The sequence below is a fragment of the Oryctolagus cuniculus genome, chromosome 12 (genome assembly GCF_964237555.1).
Source record: "Oryctolagus cuniculus chromosome 12, mOryCun1.1, whole genome shotgun sequence".
Taxonomy (NCBI): domain Eukaryota; kingdom Metazoa; phylum Chordata; class Mammalia; order Lagomorpha; family Leporidae; genus Oryctolagus; species Oryctolagus cuniculus.
Window position 1 is genome coordinate 57,796,634 of NC_091443.1, and position 18,770 is coordinate 57,815,403.

The 18,770-nt window shown below is 39.7% G+C and overlaps 1 protein-coding gene across 1 annotated transcript in view; it reads right to left on the minus strand.

Moving 5' to 3' along the window:
• Positions 1 to 18,770, minus strand: part of AQR (aquarius intron-binding spliceosomal factor) — a 108,996-nt gene that overhangs the window by 36,050 nt on the left and 54,176 nt on the right. Inside the window, exons 17-23 of the mRNA XM_002717997.5 lie at positions 17,315 to 17,493; positions 15,352 to 15,519; positions 14,181 to 14,350; positions 8,778 to 9,019; positions 6,782 to 6,928; positions 5,203 to 5,272; positions 3,824 to 3,934 (exon numbers count right to left, since the gene is read on the minus strand). Coding sequence (XP_002718043.2) covers positions 3,824 to 3,934; positions 5,203 to 5,272; positions 6,782 to 6,928; positions 8,778 to 9,019; positions 14,181 to 14,350; positions 15,352 to 15,519; positions 17,315 to 17,493 — 1,087 coding nt within the window. The remainder of the gene's footprint in view (positions 1 to 3,823; positions 3,935 to 5,202; positions 5,273 to 6,781; positions 6,929 to 8,777; positions 9,020 to 14,180; positions 14,351 to 15,351; positions 15,520 to 17,314; positions 17,494 to 18,770) is intronic.

The following is an 18,770-nucleotide window of genomic DNA, read 5'->3' on the forward strand; positions in this document are numbered from 1 at the left end:
CAAGGCGGAAACGAAAGCCACTTTGGGATTCTCAAGTTAGCCCGGGAATAGGGGGCGAAAAGTTGAAACCAGAAGCTGAAACGTAAGCCAGATTGGGATCCGTCTGATTAGCCCGGGGAGCAAAGGACGGGAAGCCAAATCGTGGGGTGGAGACGTAAGCTGGGTTGAATTCGCCAGGCTAGCCCGGGGAGCTTGGATTGAATGCTAGTGGTGGAGACGCAAGCTACGCTGTGTGACTCGTGGAAGCCGCCGCGTGCAGAGGGAGCACCGGGCGTGAATAGATAGGGAACGCGGGGCTGGCGCGAGGCCGTGGTTCAGACGCGAAAGGGTTAAGTGCGAGACCGCGGAGTGTGCGCGCAAAGCCGAGCCGCGCAGATGAGAGAGATGCGGGCTGAAGCGGCTCAGCCGGAAAGCCGCCGAGAAATAGCCTCGGGGCGGAGCCTGCCGGCAGGGCGCAGCCGGGAAGCCGTGGAGATAAGAATGAGAGCGGGAAGCTGCGGGGATAAGAGAAACAGAAGTTTAGAAGTAAAGTGAGAGAAATAGGAATGCTGGAAGATGGAAGTAAAATGGGAGAAGTAGGAATGCCCGGAGATAGAGAAATAGAGAAATAGAAAGGCCTCCCCTCAACATGGCAGTGAGAGAGCTTGGATTCGGTCTGCCTGATTAAGTGAGGCGATGAGCACCTGCAGCGGCTAGCAGCTTATGCGCCGCAGGTCACCGAAGACAGGCACGAATTAACATCAGTAAGGCCTCCCCACAATACAACAATTAGGAGGCTTGGATTCGGTCTGCCTGATTAAGGCGGTAAGCGCCAGCAGACGGCTCGACCAAAGTATGAGCCGCAGGTCACCGAACACAGGCACGCATCAGCGCCTAAAAACCTCCTCACAACATGGCGAAGAGAGGACCCGGATTTGGTTTGCCTGATTGATAGGACTTGTAAGAACCTGTGGCAACTCTAGCAAGTAGAGCAGAGTGTGTGCCGCGGGACACCAAAGACAGGCGCGTATCAACGCCAAAAAATAAAAAGAAAGGGGGATCTGTGGGGAGCAGCCCGGACTGGACTGAGTTACTGGAACTAAGACTTATTCTATGCATCTGCTCTCCCACAATATGGCGCTGGGAGAGAAGTAAACAGCTTCCTCACAGCTGCCTCCAGTTCAACCAATAAACTGTAGGACTTGCTACTGATTGGAGGAGAGCAGCGTACTCGGCGTGTGGGCAGCCGAGTTGGGATTGGCGGAGGAGGACTATAAAGGAGGAGAGAGACGGCATGCACCAGGAACATCTAAGGGGAACATCTAGCTGAAGGAACACCTGTGCAGCCCCCGAGAAAGCCGGCCGGCGGTGTGCCGCTCCCCTGCGGAAGTGGGGAATGTGGCCAGGGGGAACTGCCCTTCCACGGAGGTGGAGGGGATAGTAGCCAACCCGGGAAGAACCAGCAGCAAACCCGGGGAGGGCCGAGCAGACGAAAGAACAGCGCAGGGTCCTGTGTCGTTCCTCCACGAAGACGGGGAGCGACATATTCTGACAAAAACCATTTTAGAAGTCACTCCTTTTTACCTATGAAATATCCATAGTTAGGGTTTCTTCAAGTTCTTTTATTCATTATCTGAACTCTGGAAACTATACACAAAGTTCCACAGAAGGGAAAAGTTTCATAGTATGAAAAAGATACACTAACGAAGACACTATTTAAAAACTAGCCCTGTTCAAACATTATGCCTCATTTATTAGTCCAACTCTGTCCATCAAGTCAACATCCAGTGCTGTAAACATCCAGGTTATATAATATAAATATTTTTGCTATCAACATTTTAGCGATTACTACTCAGTAACTGAAGATATTAACACAAATTTTCAGAAAAATCTCTAGCTACCAAACTTTTGACACACACTATCCCAAAATCAAGATTCACTAAATCAGATGACGTGCCTTTATCTGTCATCTGAACTCAGGAACCACACAGATTTGGAGAAAAAAAATACTCACACATTACGGTCTCAGAAAGAACTATAAGATTTCACTGTGAATTAGAATGACACTGGAGAACTGCTTTGATTATGCATATACACATCTGGCAAACAGAATGGTTAACAATCGAAGGGAAAATTCAACAATCTGATAGACATCAGGAAGGAATGATTCAAATTTCAAAGGACCAAAAAAGGCCCTTAGTAAGCAATTTAATCTTTTCCAGCTAACCTTATTTTAGGATGGTACAATGTAAGTCAAACAATCATAAGTAGAAGATAACATAGAAAGTCCTACTAAGATGACAAAGCTTAACTAAAAATACTATGCTAAAGCAAGAATTATTCTTTATTCATTCTTAGAACTTGTATGTATATACAACTATTGTACACTAAATTTACTAAATAGAATAAAAAACTTCTTTTGATAATTTTTGTTTGGTATACCAAGACGAAGTCCAAATCAACCTCCTCCCCCAACTCCCCTATACAATGTATCATACAGAAAGCCATTACTCATAAAAAAATTCAGTATAATGCATAAAGAGCTATTACATACTTCAAAATTATTACATAATTTAAAAATAAGATGCATAAATGAACAAGATAGTGTAATACTAAAAAAAAGGGGAAAAAAATCAACAAAATCTTATACAGATTAAAAGTTGATGAACAACAAAGTAAGTGACATTTAGCAATCCAAAAATCCTGTACTTCCTTACAGACAAAATTTTCTAAAGACTGGTCAGCGGCCAGCGCCATGGCTCAACAGGCTAATCCTCCGCCTTGCGGCGCCAGCACACCAGGTTCTAGTCCCGGTCGGGGCGCTGGATTCTGTCCCGGTTGCCCCTCTTCCAGGCCTGCTCTCTGCTGTGGCCAGGGAGTGCAGTGGAGGATGGCCCAAGTACTTGGGTCTTGCACCCCATGGGAGACCAGGATAAGTACCTGGCTCCTGCCATTGGATCAGCGCAGTGCGCTGGCCACAGAGCGCCGGCCACGGCGGCCATTGGAGGGTGAACCAACGGCAAAAGGAAGACCTTTCTCTCTCTCTCTCTCTCTCTCTCTCTCTCTCACTGTCCACTCTGCCAGTCAAAAACAAAAACAAAAACAAAAAGACTGGTCAGCTGATGCCACCACTGCTAATAAAACTTCTGGGAAAATAAGTGCCTTCGGAGGTTCAGGTAATTATGCAACTTTGAGAATGTGTTTCAGGATGTTCTAAAAGCTGTCTATCAGGTTTTATCCCAAAGCTAATAAATGTTCTTTCTCATTTCTGACAGCTTCAGAATGACTAACACAACACAGTTGTTCCATATATATAGATATTTACTGGCATGCTTTACAGAAATCATTAATTCAGTCCAGTATTAATACAATCTAGATTTAGTCTTTAAGGAATATTCCTTATACTAAATGAGGAAGAAGTCCACTAGCACAGGTTACCACTTCTGATTTCAAGTTAAAGCTTTAGCTTAGTAAAGAAGAGACGATGGTGCAAAATAAATCTGGCAACTTAATTTAGTCCAAATATCTGATGATGTATCTATATAATATTCTTAGCTTTTCCTCATTCTGACCCCCTCCAGTAGAAATAAGAAACTGATTTTACATAATCCTTCAATGTAATCTGATCACATCCAGTGATAATCTAAGTATAAATCAATAGCAAATACTATACTAACCAGCCTTCAGCCTTTCCTGATATCCTGTGGTGCCAATGATCAGGTTTTCATACAAGGGTAATCTATATTATGCTTTCATGCATCCCCTCCACTTTCCTTATCTTCTACCTTCCCCTCCCTCTTCCCTCCTCCACTTCCCCTCAAAAAAAACCCAAATGGTCATTTACCTGATTAGAATGAGTAACAATTAGAGTCCTCTGTTCTGGGAAATTATGGTAGATGTTGGATATGATTTGGACTGCTACATCTGTTTTTCCTGTACCAGGTGGCCCCACAACCTAAAATGATGTTGAATACATAATAAACTACTAAGTTATCACATTGTTAGAAAATGAAAACTCTAGAACTGAAAGATAAATTAGCAAATTAAGAAAATTCACTGATGGGCTTAATAACATAATGGAGAGGACAGAAAAAGAGCCAGAAAACTGGAAGGCAGATCAATGGAAATTACCTAACCCGGGCATGAGAAAAAAAGATAGAAAAAAATAATACAGATTCTTTATCAATCTATGGGACAATACTAAGAGAGTCTTAGATTCATGTTACTGGGAGGAAGATGTGTACAGTACAAAAGAAAATATTTGAATAAATAATGGATGGAAATTAAAACAATATGTCCCAAGTACATGCTGTTTATAAGAAATTCAATAGGTAGGCTATAAGCAAAATGATGGAAAAGGAAATATTAAACACACTAACACTCATGAAAAGAAAGGTGCGGTGGCTATATTAATATGAGACAAAATAGGTTTCACAGTAAAGAAAACTGACAGGGGTAAAGAAACATACATAATATTAAAAGGATTGATTAACCAAGATCACATAACAATTCTGAAAGCATATGCAGTCATCCACAAAGCTTTCAAATAAACACATTAATTAAAAATTAACAGAACTGAAAAGAAAAACAGGTAAATTCACAATTATGGTTGAAGACCTCAGCACTCCTGTCAGTAATCAACAGAAACAACAGATGGAAAATCAGCAAGGAAATAGAAAAACTGAACAACACTGTCAACCAAATGCATCTAATTGACCTTTATTGGGTATTCCATTCCACAACAACATAGTATACATTCCTTCAAATGCACATGGAATATCCACTAAGATAAATAATATCCTGGGTCATAAATCTAAATAATTTTTAAAAAGCAAAGAATAAACAATGTTTTCTGACCATAACAGACTTAGACTAGAAATCAGTAAGTGAAAGATAACACAGAAAGCTCTAACTAATTAGAAATTAAAACAGCTGTTAGCAGATTTTCTCTCTAAAAGGCTATACAACTTCAAGTACTCTAATTCTGTTGTAGCAAAGAAGTGGCAATACAAAAAAGCAAATAAGCATGGCCCTATTTCAATACAACTTTATTTATAAACACTGGAATGAGCAGATCTCCCTATGTGTAAGATGCCACAACTCCTTACAAATACTCAAATTCAGCCAGGTTTCTGTGCTTCAAAGAGAACTTACTCTAAAAACCTGGTGCTTACTCCTAGTCCTAACTGAAGTTAAGATGATGTGCAGTAACAGTTCTCTTACCATAGTCAGCCCAGGCTGCATTCCAGCACGGATGGCCTCTATCTGTGTATGAGTGAACTGAATTGTGTTACTGAAAATAAAGGAATGAATAAGAAATTGATAAGAAATACAGATGAATGAAATTTAGTACTAATTTAGGCAAGAATGATCAGAGGTGTACACATTGGTTCTGTATTTGTTCTCCTAATATACTGACTCTTTCACCTCCTTTTTCTTTTTTTTAGATTATTTATTTATTTATTTGAGAGGCAGAGTTACAGACAGTGAAGGAAGAGACAGAAAGAAAGGTCTTCTTTCGTTGGTTCACTCCCCAAATGGCCGCCACGGCTGGAGCTGTGCCAATCTGAAGCCAGGAGCCAGGTGCTTCTTCCCGGTCTCCCACGCAGGTGCAGAGGCCCAAGGACTTAGGCCATCTTCTACTGCCATCCCAGGCCACAGTAGAGAGCTGGATTGGAAAAGGAGCAGCCAGGACTAGAACCGGTGCCCATATGGGATGCCGGCGCTGCAGGTGGAGGATTAACCTGTGCCATGGCGCCAGCCACACATTTTACTCCTTATGTTGACAATTAAAATGGAAGAAATCTTTCGAAAGACTATGGTGGTATTATGGTTATAAATATAACTTAGCTCAGCTCAAAATTTATTTGCAGTATCAAAATTCTAGGTCTCAATTTAATAACAAATATAAAGTCCCTGGATTAGTTACAGCACACATTCATGAAAGCTATCACTATGTGTAACACAGAGTCATGAAGAAACAATCCCGTGCTCAAATAAAGGCAGTCCTCTGGGGCCATGCTGTGCCATAGTGGGTTAAGTTGCTGCCTACAGTGTCAGCATCCCAGATGGGTGCCAGTTCGAGATCCAGCTGCTCCACTTCTGATCTAGCTCTCTGCTGTGGTCTGGGAAAGCAGTAGAAGATGGCCCAAGACCTTGGGCCCCTGCACCTGTGTGGAAGCCCTGGAAGAAGCTTCTGGCTCCTGGCTTTAGATCGGCGCAGCTCTGGCCGTTGTGGCCAACTGGGGAGTGAAGCAGCAGATGGAAGACTTCTCTCTCTCTGTTAACTTTGCCTTTCAAATAAATAAATAAATCTTAAAAAAAAAAAAAAAAAAAAAAAAAAAAAGACAAGCAGCTGGGACACAAATATGTGCCCATTTGGGATGCCAGAGCTGCAAGTGGAGGCTTATTTAAAAAAAAAAAAAAAAAAAAAAAAAAAAAAGTCAGTCCTTTAACATTTATTTCCCTATATAGGGAAATAGATATTTCTATAATAATAATCTATGTGGTATAGATTAGTATAGATAATTAGTATAAAAATTAGTATTATATAATTATATAATAATAATTAGTACAGATCATCTATATAGTATATAATTTTGACAGTACCTGAAAATAATTATTTTTGAAATATTATAACTACAGAATGGCCTAAACTGTCTGAGCTGTTTAGCTGAGGGAAAGAGTCCAGAAATAGAAGTTGTCTAGCATTTTAAAAGAATTGGAAAATAAAACACTATTAATCCATTCAAGACAAACAACCATTGTTCATTATTACAATTAGAACAGGCAGTACACTTACCGTTTGGGTTGGTTATAAGGATAAGGACCCCTATTAGGTATAACATGAGGCTCAACAATTAAGGTTTTTGCTTCTTCGGTGTCTTCATCTTCACCATCTGCATCTTTTCTTTTCTTTCCTCTTCCACTTCTTACTGGGAAGGTTATCCTACAAGATGAAAACTTTTGCTCGATTTTCTAATTAATGAAGATTTATTAAGAACCTATCTTGTGCATGAAGTTGTATGGAGGGTAATCAGATGACTAAGAAGCAATTCTGACCTACAGGAACTCACAACCTATACATAAACTCTGAAAAAAGCATATGCACCAGCACTTAAAATGGTTGCTAAAAATATTCAGATTGTTATCCAATTAAGGGAGAGTCTAAGAAACTTTACAAACTGTATCATATGCACTGTAAAGTGCTTTACTTATAGACTTCAGGGACATGGGGCATCCAAGAACAATCTTGAAGAATCTGGACATTCCTAAAAGAAAGGAGCAACAGAAGAGGTCAAGTACAAGCAGCCTCCTTTTGCCAGTATATAGGGTACAAGAGAGAAAAATAAGGCTACAGAGAGAGAGAGAGAGGAACCTTGGATGAGACCTCTGGGATATCAAGCTTTTAAGGCAGAGGTTCTCAGCTTGGGGATGGGAGATGCCTTTCCAAAGATACCGAGGAATGTCAACAAACCTCCTAAAATTAAACTAAAAAATTAATTTTCTACGTATACTTTTGTCCAGTCTTCCTTCACATTCTAAAAGGATAGCTAGTTAAAAAAAAAAAAAAAAAAAAAAAAAAAGCTAGGAATCAAAGAGGCTAAGAGGTCAGCCCTTACTTGGAAAGCAACAGGAATAATCAGCTTTTAGCTAGGGAGTGAATGGCTTTAGAGGTAAAGCCTGTGATGGTTCAAGCGAGGAAAGGGAAGCACGAAAATCACTGCCATTACAGGAACTGCTGATGGCCAGGGAGGCAGCAATCAAGAAGGACACATAAAAGCTATCCTTAAGGCAGAGTCTATGACATACATACATGACAGAAGCTCTAACAGTAAAAAATTTAAAAATAATTCCGAGATCTCAAGTCAGGGGTATCAGAAAAGTGATCCGCCATTAAGAGGATTACGGCAGTATTGAAGACTAGGTTTGGGAGTTAAAGGATTTTTTTTTTCTTTAGTATGTAGAATTATTATATGTATATTTAAGTAGTCAATTGAAAACTGTGTTCTAATCTCCAACTAAGCAAGTAAGACCTGGGTCACCACCCACTATACTGATCGAATCTACATGAAGGAATCCAGGTAACAGCCATCAACTGCTTCAGATACTGTTCTTATTTCTACTCAAGTCTTTAAATCAAAGTTCATTTAACATTAAGTGTAACCATATCCACAGGCTGAACACCCCAATCGGAAAATCTGAAATCTAAAATGCTCTTAAACTTGTAACTTTTTAAGTTCTGTGGCATTCATACATTGTGGGCTTATTCATATGTTTGGATTAGGCTTGCTCAACGAGTAAAATTTATGTAAATATTCCAAAATTCTGGAACGCTCTAAAATCTGAATACTTCTAGTCCCAAGCATTTTGGATAAAGGATATTCACATTTAAAATTTATGAAATTTTAAATTTCATAAATAAATTTAAAGAAAATTAAATTTCACAAAGAAACTTAATAATTTTTTCAAAAGAAAGTTCATTATTACACAGCTGCAGATATAAGACACCAGATTACACATAATATGTAAAGATATTTCTTTAAATGCTATAAATATATTTATATAGCTCTCTTCAGACAACAAATATTCACTGATCCCTCGTAAGAATTGAGATTACTTTTATTTTGGTCTAAAAATAGCTTTTACACTCAGAATTAGAAATAGATTCAACTACAATAAACTTATCCTAGTGATTATATGTGAAGGCGGAGACTGCCAGAGCAAACTCCAGAACTCATTTTAGTGCTGACAGCCCAATGCCGACAGATCACTGAATGCTTGAAAGGAATATATACCTGAAAGGGGGTATCTGTAGAGCTGGGTCATCCACAGTTACTTTAACGTTATGACCAGGAAAGCTTGCTTTTAAGTGCTCAATGGAGAGAAATGTATCATTGAAATCAAGGGTGGCAATCTGATTGGGCATTTTTGAATAATGTGCACTACTTGGGTCCCCATAACCCAAAATGATATCATGCAGCCAGTCAGGTACCACACAATCAGTATTCATCAGGTTCCGAATAGTCTCCAGCACAGCCTGTGAGTTAAAGGACAGAAAAAGATCGCTTCAGTAAGACATCTCAAACATTTGCATGCCACTGGAATGCAGAGCTGGCTGCTCTAATCCAGAATTCCTGAGAGTTTCAAGGCAAGAGGCTATTTTCTGCTGACAGGTGCTTGGCTGGACTGAATCAACAGCTATATTTTCAGCTGATAGCATACACTGAGTTAAACAAAAGACCAAACTTAGCAAGAACAGTTTATCCATCAAGCATTCACTTAGACAGAATGACATAAATGAGTTTACCACTTGACTCCTATTTAGTAGGATGAAAATCAGACCCAGGCTGACCTAACTGCAAGAGGACATTATAGAACAAACCCTTAAGGAAAATGCTTCATCTTAGAAATGCCTGGAGTTTTGTGCTCTTCATATTCCACAGTTTGTCAGTAATAAAATCGCATAGAATCAGAATCATATTAATGTAATACCTCAACTGTGAAACATGTCATTATTTAGAAATACTAAAATTAGCATTGCGATAAATAATAAAATGAAGGAAATATTAAGTGAAATTTCAGAATAAACAAAAAGGACTACAATAAAAAGTCATTATAGTAGTTAATACATACAATCAAAAGTAACTATCCAAAACCAAGACAAATTCATCAGCTTTCCAAAAACCATTTCTTTTTCTTTTTTTTAAAGATTTATTTATTTATTTGAAAGGCAGTGTTACACAGAGAGGAGAGGTAGAGAGAGAGTGGTCTTCCATCCGATAGTTCATTCCCCAGATGGCCACAACGGCCCGAGCTGTGCTGATCTGAAGCCAGGAGCCAGGAGCTTCCTCCGGTCTCCCACGTGGATGCAGAGGCCTAAGGACTTGGGCCATCTTGTACAGCTTTCTCAGGCCATAGCAGAGAGCTGGATTGGAAGTGGAGCAGCCGGGACTAGAACCGGCACCCATATGGGATGTCGATGCTTCAGGCTAGGGCGTTAACCCGCTGCGCCACAGCACCGGCCCCCCCAAAAACCACAGCACCGGCCCCCCAAAAACCATTTCAACAAAGTGATCTACCCACCCTGCATTTGGAAATTAAGAAGCCAAGTTACTGACTTCAAAGAATAAAATAACCAAATCAACCATTTTATCACAAATGCTATATAATACAACATTTAAAAGTAACAAAATAGTGTCTGTTAACTACACTTTCTTGATTTATGTTCTTTTTTTTTTTTTTTTTTTTTTTTTGACAGGCAGAGTGGACAAGAGAGAGACAGAGAGAAAGGTCTTCCTTTGCTGTTGGTTCACCCTCCAATGGCCGCCGCGGCCGGCGCACCGCGCTGATCCGATGGCAGGAGCCATGTACTTCTCCTGGTCTCCCATGGGGTGCAGGGCCCAAGCACTTGGGCCATCCTCCACTGCACTCCCTGGCCACAGCAGAGAGCTGGCCTGGAAGAGGGGCAACCGGACAGAATCTGGCGCCCCGACTGAGACTAGAACCCGGTGTGCCGGCGCCGCAAGGCAGAGGATTAGCCTAGTGAGCCGTGGCGCTGGCCGATTTATGTTCTTATACTTATTACTACCTGAAATTCTCTTATTCAACTGGTACTTGGTTACTTGTATATCATTTGTTTAATCCCTACTAAAATGTAATTTCCCTTCTCTTCTTTTCCCTGGTCTCTTGCCAGGAGAGGGCTGGCTGTAGCCCTGCACCTAGGCTTCCTGGCCTGGATGCTCCTCCATGTGGCTGGTTCCTGGTACTCAGTAAGAATCCAGATTTACCCCTCTCTTAGATAAAGCTCTCACTCTCCTATGCACCTTTCTCACTAAATAAAAGCTTAAAATGTACAAAAATAAAATAAAATAAAATGTAATTTCTAGAACAAGAACCTAGAACAGGTTAAATATGGAATGAGTGAATGGATAGTTAAGATGAAAGCATTCACATAATAATGATGCATAAAACGATGAATAAAATGAAGGCACTGCTCTCTAAGGAAACTATAATCTAACAGGGAGATAAAATATATCCCTTACTATGATATAAAGCAGCAGAATCTGGCAAATGGTAAAGAACATTACAGTTGTCTAGGCAAGAAGTAGGACAGACTGTATAAACTAGAAAAGAGGGAAGGAAATAAATGAGGAATGCTATTCATGCACATAATAAACACCAAAGGTATCAAATGTGCATTCTTCCTTTCCCAAGTTAATCACCTCCCCACTTTCTTGGATGAGAACCTGAGGGCTTCCTTTGAACTTCTTTGACACTTCTGTCTGCACCCATTAAGGCTTTTGGCACCTTCTAACCTTTCATGGTTAGACGTGCCTTTTTGTATTTCAAAGTTCTCTAATTAGTGGTGTAAGCTTCCTAAAGGTATACACTGTGTCTTATTAATCTTTATAAACTCCATATAACTTAGTACAGTATCAGACATACAGTAGACACTTATATAAAACTTGGAAGCTCTTGGGGCCACTGCCTGGGGTGCTGGCATCCCATATGGATGCCAATTTGATTCCCAGCTGCTCTACTTCTGACCCAGCTCCTTGCTAATGTGCCTGGGAAGACACTGGAAAATGGCTTAACTGCTTGGACCCCTGCACCTACATGGGACACCTGGAAGAAGCTCCTGGCTCCTGGCTTTGATCTGGCCCAGCTCTGGCCTATTTGGGGAGTCAACCAGTATATGGAAGATCTCTCTCTCTCTTCCTCTCACTCTGCCTTTTAATCAAATAAATAAATTTTAATAAGGAAGTCAGATAAAAATATAATTATCAAGTATAACAAGGGCTTTGAGGAAAAAATAAGGCTGGTAATGATAGAGAATGAGGAGAAAGGGAGATGCTAAGTGAATAATGTTGCCAAAGAAAGCTGCTGCTTCTTCTTTTTTAAGCTTTTAGGAGGATTTATTTGTTTATTTATTGAAAGTCAGAATTACAAAGGGAGGCACACACACACACACACACAGAAAGGGGGGGGGGGTGGAGATCTTCCATCTGTAGATTCATTCCCCAAACAGCCGCCAATGACCAGGTTGGGCCAGGCTGAAGCCGGGAACCAGGAGCTTCTTCAGGGTTCCCATGTGAGTACAGGGGCTCAAGCACCTGGGTCATCTTCCACTGTTTTCCCAGGCCATTAGCGCAGAGCTGGACTGGAAGTGGAGCAGCCAGGACTCAAATCAGGGATGGCAGCACAGCAGGCTTAACCTTCCGTACCACAGCACCAACCCCAAGAAGGCTTCTTTTAAGTGGTGACATTTAAGCAGAATTGCCCACGTCAACTGAAGGAACAAATCAGCTAGATACCTGGGGAAAATTGTCTAGGTAGAGAGTATACCATATGCAAAGTCTTGATTACTCAAGAATAAGTCAGTGTTGCCAGCTTGGAGTGAACAATGTTATAAAATGATGCTGGAGAGGTAGTGAGAGGACAGATAATGACAGAGTCTGTTCGACTTGACATATAGCAGAACCAGGACCTGAACCCAAGCAATCTGATATGGGATGCAGCATCAAAAGGGGAATCTTAACTGTTATGCCAAATGCCTGCCCCAGAATTATCTGATGTGACAGGAAAATTAAAGGATGTTGAACAGAGTTACTTTGGTATAATTGGTATTTTAAAAGGTTCATTGAGCCACTATGTGATCAGTATAAGGGGAGGAGTAGACAAAGATGGAAACAGGCATGTGAGATGAAGGTATCCAGCCATGGTATCAGTACATGAGCTCATCAGATTATTGATGGAGTGGATGTGGAGGGTGAAACAAAAAGAAATCAAGGGTCCTTCTATTGTTTTTGTCTAACTACTGGATTAGATGGAAAACTTCCTTTGAGAGGTTTTCTTCTTTTAATCACAAAAATGGGGGAATAAAAAGATAAAGTGACAGAAATGTATAAGAAACAATGTACTGGGGACAACTTTGTGGTGTACAAGGTTAAGCCTCCGCTTCCAGTGTCAGCATTCCCTATGGGTGCTGGTTCAAGTCCTGGCTGCTCCACTTCTGATCTAGCTCTCTGCTAATGCATCTGGGAAAGCAGAGGAGGATGGTCCAAGTCTTTGGGCCCCTATACCCACATGAGAGAACCACAGTAGCTCCTAGCTCCTGGCTCCTGGCTTTGGACCCACCCAGCTCCAGCCATTGTGGCCATTTGGAAAGATGGAAGATCTCTCTCTGTGTAACTCTGCCTTTTAAATAAATAAAAAAAATCTTAAAAAAAAAAAAAGAAAGAAAGCACTGTACTTTAGAGAAAAAAGTATTCTTTCTTAACAAAAACTAGATGTTATCAGATGCTAGAATTGGTCAATATTTAATTTCTGTAACATAGTTTCAAACGGTAATTTAAAAAAATTTTCCTTTAGTAAAACTCTTCTCCCTATAAAATTATAAAACTATAGCCCCCAAATCTCTTATTCCCACTAATGATCAAACTACAAATACATTATATCACAGAATTATTAAAAGCCTTGAAGTTCCACTTTGTATTCCTAAAGTGATTTCTAAGTATACCTATTTGAGATGTAGAAAAGCAGCCCTGGGGCAAGCGCTGTGGCTTAGTGGGTAAAGCCATTGCCTGCAGTGCCAGCATCCCATATGGGCGCCAGTTCGAGGCCCAGCTGCTCCACTTCCGATCCAGCTCTCTGCTATGGCCTGGGAAAGCAGTGGAAGATGGTCCAGGTTGTTGGGCCTCTACACCCACGTGGGAGACCTGGAAGAAGCTCCTGGCTTCGGATCGGTGCAGCTCCAGCTGTTGTGGCCAATTGGGGAGTGAACCAGCGGATGGAAGACTTCTCTTTCTCTGCGTAACTCTGACTTTCAAATAAATAAATAAATCTTTTTAAAAAATAAGAAAAGAAGCCCCAGCAAATAAGGAAGCAAGCAGTTTTCTTCCCTTGAAGACAGGCATAAGCAAACACCTAACATACAAAAAAGCAAGGAAGACGGCTGACCTTTCAAATAACGCTTGGATTCATTAGTTCCTAAACTAACTTAGCTCTTAAACTCTTCAAAAAAGACAAAACTGATTCAGCATATGAATTTCCTTAAATTTTATATTTATATATATGAAGAATAAAAAAAGCAACTTTTCTTAACAAATCTTTTTATTACCCAATATCTACATACTTGGGTCTTAAAAAGTTACTTAAATTATGATGTAGTGCTTTCAGTTAAACAGTCCCAAAATTACCTTAAAGTTATTTTCCTTTGGTTTTCTCCTCATTATTATATTGAAAGTATCATACACATCTTCTGCTCCATTTTGTATAGTATTGGTCATATCCTGTTGATACTGGTTTGGATCCAAAAACACTCTAAATGTCCTTGACTCTCCTCGAAGATTGGGTCGAGGTTCAGGACCTAGACATTTTGAAAAAGTTTGTTAAAAGAAATATATACATTTCAAGTGTTAAAGTATGTTAACAGTATTTCTTTTCCGGTAAATTGACCAAACATAACTAACCATTCCCCCAGAATAGAAGGCCCTCCATTCACCCATTTCAAGTTCCAAGAAGCTTAAAGTATTTCTCCTTTCTCTAAATTTTTACAATTTCTTCTTACATCATGTCAAGCTTATGATGTAATACCATGTGCTGCAATTATTTGCACATGCTCTCAACTAAACGAGGAGCTCTTAGAAGTAAAAGAACTGAACTTTGTCTGTCAAAGCTCCTACTACGCCTTACATACAATACGTATTTTTTTATTAAGTAAGCATATGCGTTTTAGTATTCAAGATATAGTTTTCTGATTCCTTAATGACAGAAGTTGATCATTCTAATTTTCCCCATTCCATATCTAATATCATCAGCATGAAAAGAAATCTCACATACACAAAAATATGGATTATTAAGTGAAAGATCAGAGAAGCTCAGAGACAGCCTGCCATTCCCCACCCCTTCCTCAGTCATCTCACAATCCAAACAGCACTGTACATATCCAAATGTAGAGTACTACTGATTCCAACTAAGAACCACTGCTACAGTGAATTAAAACAGTAACATTTTAAGAAGGAAAAATTAGGCAAATATATCACTGAATACAAACAAATTTAAACAATTTTAATATTTAGAGGTTTGTGAAAAAAGTATTGTAAAGTATTTAAAGGGAAAATTTTGAATAAAGGTTGATTTCAAAAGATCCTGTCCTTTCCAATGTCTAACACAGAAGTTTAGCAATCATTTTAACTACTTCTAAAACTATGAGATAGGTAACTTATAAGTATTTCATGTATACTGCTTTGTTCTTTATTTAATATGTACAACAACTAAAGTTTTTACCTAAGAAGCAAAAAGGGGAAAAAGGCAAGGAAATTTATCACTCTATACACACATTTTTTCAAATATATTGGAACTCCATACCATCTTCAATGACACGCCCTTTATCATCCAGCATGCCCTGGATTTCACAGCCTCTAACATAAACCAGCCCGACCTGCTCAATGAAAGGTCTCCTTCGGTCAAACTTAGTGCCGTAAGGTTTTGTGGGCCGCACGGTAATTAAAAAGCACACATCATGTTTACGTAATCCTGGTAAAACATAAAGACATTTTCACTTATTAGAATTTCATTATTTTCAGACTTTTGCTGGCAAATTCTCAACCTGTTATTTTGGATAGAGATATTAGAAACATTCAAAATATCTGGAGCTATTAAGGATTACATTTGCATTCTAACACAATTATGGGTTTTCCTATAATATTCAATATTTGATAGTTATAATTAAAACAAAAACCTCTTTACATTAAAATTAGAAACTTTAGTGTCATGAATTCATTATTACTGAGTAAGCCCTCCAAGTCATACTACTGCTCCAAAATTGGATGCTCGTCATCATCCTTATTTTTAACATTCTTTTTTTAGAATTATTTTTTTTTATTTTTTTTATTTTTTGACAGGCAGAGTGGACAGTGAGAGAGAGAGACAGACAGAAAGGTCTTCCTTTGCCGTTGGTTCACCCTCCAATGGCTGCCGCGGTCGGCGCGCTGCGGCCGGCGCACCGCACTGATCCGATGGCAGGAGCCAGGTACTTCTCCTGGTCTCCCATGGGGTGCAGGGCCCAAGCACCTGGGCCATCCTCCACTGCACTCCCGCGCCACAGCAGAGAGCTGGCCTGGAAGAGGGGCAACTGGGACAGAATCCGGCGCCCCGACCGGGACTAGAACCCGGTGTGCCGGCGCCTCTAGGTGGAGGATTAGCCTAGTGAGCCGCGGTGCCGGCCTTATTTTTAACATTCTTAATAAGTAACCAAAAATATGGTTGACATATAATTCATCTATATAATATTCAGCAGGTTTCTCATATCAGTTTAAGCTATCCATCAGTGTTATTTCAATCACAGCCTAAATTGCATTCACTAGAACAGGTCAACTTGAGAATAATCCATCAAGGCACAAAAGCATTGTTTACAGATATCATCTTGAGAAAGACAGTTGGATCTACAGTTTCAGTTGACAAATGGTGAAATTTTTGTTAAGAGAATGTCAAAAAACAGGAGACCTGTGCCAAAGTACATAGCTTCTCATAATTAAACTAAATAATGGACTCAATGGCTTCCCAGTTCTATCAAAAGTAGACAGTATTAAAGTCAAGGGACATAAAATTACACCTCACAGCACATAATGTCATGTCACTTAATCTCTCTTCAGTCACTGTATGATAAAAATGTTAAACAGTCTGCTTACTCGTAACTTTGGTAACAAAATATAAAATTACATCAGGAATGTCAATGTGTGGCTAATAGTATAGGAACCATTATGATTTATTTTAATTTGTAGTAGTGTTCAAGTGTCAGAAAAGCCAGAAGTAACAACTCTGATTCATAATATTGACTACAGTTTATCACCCAAAGAAGCAGTAAGAACCTCGTAACTGTTCTACCACCTGAGTTACACTACTAGACACCTCGTAATATGCACAATTCATTAAAACTTCTAAGTCTTAGAGTCAAAAAAGTGGCCTTGAGAAGTCATTTAGTTCCCATGTAGGAATCACTTTTTGGCATCACTGAGGGATGACTGCTTATTCTTCCTAAAGCAGATCATTTTACCTGGACACATCTTAAGATCCACATTTGAAAAAAAAAAAAAACAAAAAAAAAAACAACTTTCTATAATGAGTTCACCTATCTCTTCTCTTCAGTCATTTGCATCTAGCCCACTATAGCTGTGCTTTCTGAGGCAGAACACTCACTATTCTTTAAGTCAAATTTCAAAGACAAAAATCTAATGATAGTTTATAGTTAGAAACTTTGTTAATGCTGTACGTAGAAATCAAGAAACTAAAAAGGTAAAAGGTGACTTCATTTTTTGAAATACAAAATTACCTTCCCACTCATCTTTGATATGATCCCTGACATTCAGATTGATGGTAACATCTGCACGAACTCGGGTGGGCCAGTTTTCACCTATGTTGGGTTTGGCAACCTCAACTACAGTGAAAGCCACGATGGGCTGGGCCATTCGTGCCCAACCACCAAACACAACACCGCCATACTCAGATTGCCTGGAAAAAAAAAAAAAAGTGCAGGATTACTCCAACAAAAAATAGCTTTGCTTCAACTTTCAAATAAAATCAGCAAGAATACATGTTTAGCTAGCATTTCTTCCTAACATTAATAGCCCTTATTTCTGAATTTTTTAAAAAAAATTAAATTGCAAATATACAGGAAATAAAAGAATATTCCCTTCTCCTAGATAAAAAAGGCAATGTTAAGTGAGTAATATTGTTTTAGAGCTAAGGCATTATATAAAAGAAAAAAAATCTAGAATTACATTATTAGTTTTATTTCAGCTTCACTGAGGTATAATTGAAACATTACATAAACATAAGGAACACAACATGCTTTCATATATATATACACTGTGAAATTCGTATCAAATCAAGCTAATGAACATGTTCACACAGTTATTATTTTTTGGTGTGAGGTAACAATACACAGACCTACTCTTCTAGCAAATGTCAAATATATAAAACATTACATTAATCATAGCACACACTGCATGTATCCTCTTGACAGATCCTCCCCACTCCCCACAACCTAAACCCCAATAGCCACCCTTCTACTCTAGGAGTTTCTATGAGTTTGACTATTTCAGATTCAATATGTGGTATATGAGATCATCAGAATCTATCTTTCTGTAATTTGGCTTATTTCAGCTAGTATAATGTATTCCAGGATGGCCCATGTGGTTGAAAATGGCAGCCTTCTTTCTTAAGGCTGAATTATCCTATTGTGAGTGTGTGTGCATGTGTGTGCATTCTACTGTGGCATGGTATACACATACATACACTTTCATATTTTTTTTTACTCATTTATCCCTCAATGAACACAAACTGTTTCCACATCTAGGATATTGTTGATAATCTGCAATGAACATGAGTGAACAGATTTCTTCTTCTTTTTTTATTTTTTGACAGACAGAGTGGACAGTGAGAGAGAGACAGAGAGAAAGGTCTTCCTTTGCCGTTGGTTCACCCTCCAATGGCCGCTGCAGCCAGCGCACTGCACTGATCCGAAGGCAGGAGCCAGGTGCTTCCTCCTGGTCTCCCATGGGGTGCAGGGCCCAAGCACTTGGGGCCATCCTCCACTGCACTCCCGCGCCACAGCAGAGAGCTGGCCTGGAAGAGGGGCAACCGGGACAGATCCGGCACCCCGACTGGGACTAGAACCTGGTGTGCTGGCGCCGCAAGGCGGAGGATTAGCCTAGCGAGCTGCAGCGCCGGCCCAGATTTCTTCTTACAAAGGTGACTTTATTTCTTTTGGATATATGAGTTTAACT